Genomic DNA, 9,152 nt, shown 5'->3' with positions numbered 1-9,152 from the left:
AGCACAACCCCATCTGGAGTTGTACATTCAGTTTAGAAATTGCAACAGAGGAAAGGTGTATCAGCCTTTGAGAGGGTTTGTCAGAATAATAATGACAGTCTCGGAGTTAAAATATGAGGACAAAGATTGTGTAGACTTGGTTTGAATTCCTTTAGACACAGATTAAGCAATGATCTAGTTACAATGTTTCAGATGTTTAAAGGACTTGATGGAATTGTTTGAGAGAAATCATTTCTACTGTTGGGAGAGTCTAGAACATAAAATCCCCCATTAGACTATAAATCTAGGAGCGGAATCAGGCCCTTCAGCCCATCAAGTCTGCTCTAGTATTCAATCATGACTGATATGTTTCTCAACCCCATTCTCCTGCTTTCTCCCCATAACCCTTGATCCGCTTACCAATCAATTTCTGTTTCATATCGACTCAATGCCCTCTGAGGCAATGTATTCCACAGATTCATCACCTTCTGGCTGAAGTAATTCCCCTTCCTCTTAGTGCTAAAGCGTCATGCCTTCACTCAGAGGCTGTGCCCTCAGATCCTAGTCTCTCTCATGAGTGGAAACATCTTCTCCATGTCCACTCTATCAGGGCCTCTCAGTATTCTGTAAGTTTTAATCAGATCGGCTCTCCTCCTTCTAAACTCCATTGAATACAGATCGAGAGTCCTCAACCGCTCCTCATATGACGTGCCCCTCACCCCACGATTATTCTTGTGAACCTCCTCTGTATTCTGCCCAAGGCCAGCACTTCCTTCCTCAGTTTTGCCTAAAACTGTTTATAATATTCCAAATGGAGTCTGAAAGAGCAAGGTGGGGGCATTACCAAAGATTAAACCTAGGCTTTTGTCAGGTACACAAAAACAATTTTATTTTCCTGATCTCACACAGTGAGGAGGGGGCACTGGCTGACACTCTGTCCTGGGAGCTGTTACGTTTTAGCAGGTAGTTGGGACTGGACAGTGATAATCCAGCTGATGGGGGCACTTTCACACCTGACCCCAGGTGGAGAGTGAGTTCGACAAGGGGGTTGGGTTAAGTCAACAGCAATAGCTATTCCAGGGTCAAGTCTGACTGCCCCCCCCCCGCTCCCAATTACACCCCTCCCTCCCCAAATGCCCTGCGCCCCACCTTGTGGAAAAGTGGTCCCTGCAATCGGTCACTCTGCAACAGAGTTAAGGTACAAATAAACCGTAATCTAATTGGATTAGATTTGAGAGATTGAATGGCTTCACCCATTTCAGTGTAGGCGTGGAAATCTTCACACCCGCTCAAAAAGGCAGACAGGAGCTTGGTTTAATGTTTCACTGGAATAGGCAGCTCCTCTGGCAGTACAGCTTTCCCTCAGTGTGACACCCAATTCTTCACCTGCATTACAAGTTTGTGTGTCTGGAGTGAATCCACAACAAAGTCCCTCAGGCATGAAGGCTACCTCTGACCCACAGCTGATGAAGCCCTCACTCAACATAGAAATTAGAAACAGCAATAGGCCATTCAGCCCTTTGAGCTTTCTCCTTGGAGCTGATCATCCAACTGAATACCCTGTTCCTGTGTTCTTCCTTTGATCTGTTTAGCTCCCAGAGCTAAGAACTAGCTGATACAGTCACTTTAGCAAAGGTTAATGATGGAGCGGGGCTATTGACTAATGTGAATCCACAGTTACAATGGAGGTGACTGCTGTCCAGATGTTGGTTTGTAATCGAGCACCCTCACTGACACCTAGTGGCAGTGAATCTATTACTACAGTGACATTTAAACCAATCTTGGGTGCGCAGGAGATTGCGGGGTCCTCATCCCTCATTGTGCTTCCACGGGGGAGGGGTGTCAGGAATCGTGGAAATAGGCAGAAACCACCATGGGTACAATAAACCCGCACAGGAATGCCGGGTAATCTATCGAAGTTCTACGCAAACCTAGGGTTACGTTTTGTAACTTGTTATGGACCAGGCCAGACGCCCTCAAAATATTTTAAGAAGGTAGCCTAGACCTTAATGTTTTCTTATTTTAAAGGCAGAGGAGAAATGGATATTCCAGGTGTGATGTAGCCGGTCAAACCACTCGGCTTTAAGCAAAACAGACTTTATTTAAACACCGCAGTTGAAACACGAACAAAAGAAAACAGAATTACCAATTAACTGTTCCGATCCAGCAACATCCCCTAAACACACCCCTTCGCAGAAAGGTAAATTCAAACACAGATTCTTACAGGCAACATGGAACAACATACAAAGAGATTTCAGAAGAAGGTCAGAGGAGTTCTTTACTAAAAATGACAACTCCCCTGGACTCTCACATCTTGTGGCTGCAACAGCTCAAACAAACTAGGAAAACCCTTAACTGAGAGAACTGGCCTCTCCCCTGCCATGGTTAAACTAGCTTCTTCCTCAACTTTTCGGCACATCTCCCTCACGACAGCTCTTGAAAAAGCCCAAGGGCAAAATAACCTTGTTAAAGTGACAGCATCATTGTTTGAGCTGTTTGGCTCAGCTCATTGGAGCATCCTCAGACAGTCCATGAACTGGAGCTGCTGAGGAATGGCAGAAATGAGGCAGTAAATTGGCGCACACCAAGTACCAAAAACAAAAATGCAACACCAACCAGGTGGTTTTTTTCTCTTTCTGTGGTATTGGTTCAGAATTAAATACTGAACAGGTCCCTACAGAGAGCTTTCCTTCTCTTTTCTGAAACAGTGCCAGACAACATTTTACCTCCACTGTTTGAGAAAAGTGTGTAATTCGCTGTAAAGGGCTTTGAGACGTTCCATGCTCTGGCAAAGCCTTCTTTGCAAATCTGCCTTTGCGTTTGTTTACAATCTAATCAGTAGAAATACTCCACAGAGGAGTTAGAACAATCTCCTCAGTATCCTGGCTAACATTTTCTCCTTAAACCAGTATCATTAGAAGATACACCAGCTCTGGCAGCAGCCCTCCCTCAGTATCAGCTTTGAGTTTGGAGTCAGTTTCTGCGGTGCTAACACTGCTACCCACTCAACCTGTAAACCCATCGATACCTGGTGCGCATGGGCACCATTGCAGTTAAAGGCCGAGCACAAAGCTTGTACAGTAGGTGACCTTAAAGACTAACACATAGCAGGAAACACAGCTCAACTTCAGCTTGAAAAAGAATTGGGGAGTCATACACTGTGAGGGCATGGTGAGGGAGTGTCCAGATACATGGACTGCACTCATAGTGGACAGGGATGGGTCCAGTGCCATTTGGCACTGTACCATTTCCAGCCCACTTCCCAAACAACAGGAGGCTGTATTGGCAGCAGATCCCTCAGAACCTTTTACAGGGGGATTCCAGATCCTGGACTAGACTTAATGTAACATTGCTTTGGAAAATCGACTTGTGATTTGATAATTCCTTCGACAAATACAAGAACACAGCCAGCAATAAACTGGCTGGTTCTATTGATATTTATCACATTGTTCTGTGAAACCTCTTTCCAAACATTAATCCATGTCTTAGTTGATAGCACTCTCTTAACCTTAAGGTTTAAACCCTGAATACATGGGCTTGAGCACATAATCCAGTGTGTTTCTAAGAGTGCTGCACCATTAGAGATGCTGGGGTTAAGTTGAGGTATTAAATTCTGCCTGTCCTCTCAAATTGTCATATACTATTCCACAAAGCTACTGAAGGCTAAGAGAAATGTCCCTGGCAGCCTCACTGATATTTCATCAACAGATGCCTAAGAGAAAGACCACGGAACGAGGACATACCACAACCAAAAGGACTAGCCACACTACCATACATCAGGAGCATCCCAGAACTGACAGCCAGACTACTGCGACCCCTAGGACTCATAACGGCACACAAACCAACAGCCACGCTCAGACAACAACTCACCAGAACGAAGGACCCGATACCCAACATGAGCAAAACTAATGTAGTGTACAAAATACCATGCAAGGACTGCACAAAACACTATATAGGACAAACAGGAAGACAGCTAACAATCCGCATACATGAACATCAACTAGCCACGAAACGACACGACCAGCTATCCTTAGTAGCCACACACGCAGACAACAAGCAACATGAATTCGACTGGGACAACACTACTACCATAGGGCAAGCCAGACAGAGAACAGCCAGGGAATTCCTAGAGGCATGGCATTCATCCACAAACTCCATCAACAAACACATCGACCTGCACCCAATATACCAACCACTACAGTGGACAGCTGAAACTGACAACCGGAAGCGGCAGGGACAGACCACTATAAACACTGGAGGAAACATCAAAGAAGCGCTTTGCAGGAGGCTCCCAAGCACTGATGATGTCGCCTAGCCAGGGGATGAAACGTTTGCAACAAAAACTTCCAGCTCGGCGAACAGAACCACAACAACGAGCACCCGAGCTACAAATCTTCGCACAAACTTTGATCACTGATATTTATTACCCCTCCAACAGATTATCTGGTCATGATTAAATTGTTGGTTTGAGATGTCACTGTGTGTAAATTGATTGCTGCATTTGGAATAGGATATTGTAGGAGAGAATGGAACAGCCTTTATTGTCTCGTGCAGTGACAAGTTTGTAAAGTCACCTCTTGGTGCTATCTTAGGTACAGGATACCTAGGTACAGATATTTTAAGTGTTGTTACAGAATTAAAATAGTAAAATAAAATAGACTAATGTGGGAATACAGAGTTTAAAAAGTCCAGAATGAGAATAAAGAATATCTTTAAAGTACTCAAATTACATTCCTTTTTCACGGAGTCTATGCCCACTGGGCTTCAGAACACGAGTCCACGCTGCCTCCAAATGCTGGCCTCCACCCAGGAAGCATCCCTTTGACGAGCCTGGGCTCACTCTGCTCCCCCTCAGGACTCCAACCCTTGCTCGCTCTCCTGTCCTACAAGAGGGACTCTACTTCATGAAAGTTCCTCATAAGTTGAAAAGGGTTTTGAGGAGTCCTGAGGTCTGAACAACCTTCTGTGAATGCAAGTCTTTCTTTTCTTTCTTCTATTTACAATACAGCTCACACATTTCAGTATTAAACATTATCCTGCTTTTTCCTTCAAAAGTTATTTATCAATGAAGTTCTCGCATAATAGAGGGGTTCTGTTGCCTCAAAGCCTCTTGAAAGACATCCATAGCTCTCCTTCCTTTGCAGATGACAGCGTCCAGTAAATGTCTGGCCTGCTCAGCTCGGGTTTCCCCAGCTCGGATTATCTCATATTCATCTAGGTTGAGGACCTCAGCTCGCCTCAGGATGTTAGAGAGAGGTTTGATAAGGGAAGTCCTTCCCACTAGGTCACAGCGATGTTCCTCAATGAAATGTCTTGGTGGTCTTACATCTGGAGAGAAAGGGACAAATGCCACATCGTGAGCAAGAGAAAAATGATGCTCATCTCTCTCTCTTCTTTCCTGAAGGTCCTCACTTCTTGGTCAAGAAGTGTGGTGCTAGAAAAGCACAGCCGGTCAGGCAGCATCCGAGGAGCAGGAAAGTCGACATTTTGAGCATAAGCCCTTCATCACAATCCTGATGAAGAGCTTATGCTTGAAACGTCGACTCGCCTGCTCCTCGGATGCTGCCTGACCAGTTGTGCTTTTCTAACACCACACCTTTTGACTCTGATCTCCAGCATCTGCAGTCCTCACTTTCTCCTGGTCCTGATTTATTGCCCACTTCACTTGTAGCTTAAAGTTCATGGCCAAATATCCATTCCTCAGCCTGATCCCCACAACGTCAGCAGAATGACGGCCGGTTTATCTGCTTGAAATTATGCAATGTTCAGTAAGGACATGTTTAGCTTAAAAATAAGTTAATTTAGCATCAATGGGTGGAGAAGGTTTTGGAAACAACAGGCAGGGAAAAACACAATGAACAGGCACTCAGAGAGGTTTGAATTAAATCAGGAGACCCTGATTGATAAAGGCTTGATTAATATTGAATATTTTAATGAAGTGGCCAAGATGATAGTGAGATTTGAGAAGATTTGTAGCTCAGGTTGAGGTTCTGGATGTAGGATTGCTCACTGAGCTGCAAGGTTCATTTTCAGGCATTTCATCACCATGCTAGTAACATCCTCAGTGAGCCTCTGGACAAGGCTTCGTCCAGAGGATCACTGAAGATGTTACCTAACATAGTGACAAAACGTCTGAAAATGAACCTTCCAGCTCAGTGAGCAATCCTACATCCATAACCAAGATGATTAATGAAGAGAAAGCAGTGAATATCATCAATATGGATTTTAAGACAGTATTTGACAAAGTACTGTACAAAAGGTTGGTCAACAAAGTGGCAAAGGATGATAACCATCAACCTGACTGAAAGAAAACGGCTGAAGAACCGGTGAGTTATGGCAAAGTTTGTCAGACTGCCGAATGACTTTCCTCAAGGGTCACTGCTGGGACCGTTGGCTTTTTTTTAAACGTATTAACTCTTAAATGAATGACTTAGATATTGGAACACTAAAATGTCCAACTGCAACACACATGGGCTGGCCAACAGAATGGGCAGACAAATGGTAAATGGAATTTACGAGAGAGCTATGTGGTGATGCGATTGGCAAAAGTGATAAGGAGAGGCAAGAAACATTTCATTCCACAGATCAAAAGAGTGTCCAGGGATGGAAGGACCTGTGGGTTCATGTCCTTCAGCTTTTGAAGTTGTGGTACTGAAAAAGTATTGATTCTCAGGCTCCATAAATAGATGTGAAGAGGAGGTATTGTTGTCCAGTCGGCTTGTGCTGTGGGGGAGGTGTTGGTGAGGTACAGAATACAATGGACCTTGATCAGGTGGGCAAATGGGTCAAGGAGTGGCTGATGGAGTTTAATTTCGCTAAATGTCTGGTACTGAATTTTGATTAGGCAAATCAAGGCAGGATCTACACACTTAATGGTAAGGTTCTGGGGAGTGTTGCTGAATGAAGAGACCTTGGGGTGCAGGTCCGTAGTTCCTTGAAAATGAAGCCATTAGTGGAGAAGAAGGCGTTTGGTATTCTTGCATTTATTGGTTAGTGCATTGAGTATCAGAGTTAGGAGGTCATGTTGGGGCTATGCGGGACAATTGGTAAGACCACTTTTAGAATACTGTGTTCAAATCTGATCTCCCAGCCACAGGAAAGATGTTGTGAAACTTGAAAGGGTTCAGAAAAAATTTACAAGAATGTTGCCAAGGTCGGAGTGTTTAAGCTACAGGGAGAGACTGAATAGGCTGGGGCTGTTTTCCCTGGAGCATCGGAGGCTGAGGGGCATGGATAAGATGAATAGCTAAGATATTGTGCTCAGGTGGGTAGGTGGGTCCAAAACTAAAGGGCATAGGTCTAAGCTGAGAGGCGAAAGATTTAAAATGGACCCAAGAGGCAACTTTTTCATGCAGAGGGTGGTGTATGAATGGAACGAGCTACCAGAGGAGGTGATGGAGGCTTGGACAGTGACAACATTTAAAAGGCATCTGGATGGATATATGAATAGGAAGGGTTGAGAGGGATATGGTCCAAATGCTGGCAAATGGGACTAGATTAATTTAGAATATCTGGTCAGCATGGATGAGTTGGACTGAAGGATCTGTTTCAGATGCTGTACATCTCTATGACTCTATGAGTCTGGGTAGACAGGTCATCAGGGGAGAAGAGCTGAAAAATGTGTTGCTGGAAAAGCGCAGCAGGTCAGGCAGCATTAAAGGAGCAGGAGAATAGACGTTTTGGGCATAAGCCCTTCTTCAGGAATCAGGGGAGTAATTGGGCTGGGAGATAGTTGCAGAGTCTGGGATAGTTTGGGGTCAGTCATTAAGAAAGGAGAATATTTGGAGGGGGGTTATGTGAGGGTGCTCAGAGATTGTCAGTGTGACTGGTGGGAAATCATGTTGTATTGTTACCCAAGAGTTGGAACAGGAATTCTCTGTCTCACATTTACTCAGTCATCGGGTCAGCAAATTAGAATGGGAGGTGCGACAGAGCAGCAAATTTGCCTGTCAGAGATTCCCATTTCCTGGGTAATTATCACAGAGGTTGGGTCATATGACCAAGCTCCGATGATCATGTAACTGAGAGATCTTGGCTATTAAATGACCTGGCAGAGAGGGAATCAGAAGATATTAAATCACGGAGTCATGTTAAAGTCCTTGCTTAGGAGAGCAGGCATTGCCATTGGCTTACCAACATTCATACTGAACCCAGAATGGCACGAATGGGAATGAGGAAATAAAGATCATTGAATTTAAAATGGATAGCACTGAAGGAGAGAGAATAGAGGAGCATGGTGTGATGGTAATTAAGTAGATAAAGATTGCAATAAGATTCGGCTGGACATTACTCAAGGATGGTTGGATGCTAGTGAAGGAGGGGTGAAGGTTTAGAAAGATGTAATGAGTGTAAATGATGAGCAGAATTATCGGTAATAATGGAGAAAATGATGATGCGGAGATATAGTGGTTGTCAAGTGAACCATAATGAAAAGAGAAAGCATAAGTTAGGTTACAGGACCCTGAGACACATCCTACTGTCAAGGTCGATGTGTTAAAATTCATGATCATAAGTTAGACTCCTAACTTCAGGAGAGTTCACATAAGAGAGAAATCGGGAGAGCTAAAAGGGGACATGAGATGGCTTTGGCAGATAAGGTAAAGGAGAATCCAAAGGGATTCTTCCCCCAAGTGCATGAAGGGCAAATGAGTCACCATGGAGACAATAGAGCATCTTAAAGATCCACAAGGTCATCCGTGTGTGGAGCCACAAGAGATGGGTGAGATCCTAAATGCATATTTCCCACCAGTGTTTACTATCAAGAAAGGCATTGTTGCTAGAGAACTTGGGGAAATAAATAATGATATCTGAACAGAATTCACATTACAGAAGAGCAGGTGCTGGAGTTCTTAAAATACATAAAGGTAGATAAATCCTGGGACCTGATGAAGTGTAACCCAGAACATTGTAGGACACTAAGGAGGAAACTGCACGGACCCTAACGGAGATATTCATATCATCGATAGACACGGATGAAGACCCTGAAGATTGGAGGGTGGCTAATGTTGTGCCATTATTTTCGAAAGGCTGCAGGGAGATGCCTGGGAACCACAGTTCGGTGACCCTAACATCTGTGGTGTGTAAGTGTTAGAGGGGATTCTGAGAGACAGGCATTTTGAGAGGTAAGGACTCATTTGGGATAGGCAGCATGGCTTTGCGCATGGAAATCATGC

General features: G+C 44.2%; 1 protein-coding gene across 1 annotated transcript; it reads right to left on the bottom strand.

The window, feature by feature from the left end:
• Nucleotides 1–4,503: 4,503 nt before the first annotated feature.
• Nucleotides 4,504–8,122, bottom strand: LOC122556943 (apoptosis-associated speck-like protein containing a CARD). Its single transcript, XM_087995071.1, has 2 exons — nucleotides 8,113–8,122; nucleotides 4,504–5,307 (listed from the first exon to the last, which is right to left on the bottom strand). Exons 1-2 carry the CDS (start codon nucleotides 8,120–8,122, stop codon nucleotides 5,042–5,044), a joined length of 276 nt encoding a protein of 91 aa, XP_087851197.1. The 3' UTR covers nucleotides 4,504–5,041.
• Between the last annotated feature and the right edge of the window lie 1,030 nt (nucleotides 8,123–9,152).

This window comes from Chiloscyllium plagiosum, unplaced genomic scaffold (genome assembly GCF_037043375.1).
Source record: "Chiloscyllium plagiosum isolate Xiang-an unplaced genomic scaffold, Cpla_swu_hap1 HiC_scaffold_16, whole genome shotgun sequence".
Classification (NCBI taxonomy): domain Eukaryota; kingdom Metazoa; phylum Chordata; class Chondrichthyes; order Orectolobiformes; family Hemiscylliidae; genus Chiloscyllium; species Chiloscyllium plagiosum.
The sequence above is the reverse complement of the archived record's forward strand: the minus strand, read 5'-3'. Positions and strand labels throughout refer to the sequence as shown.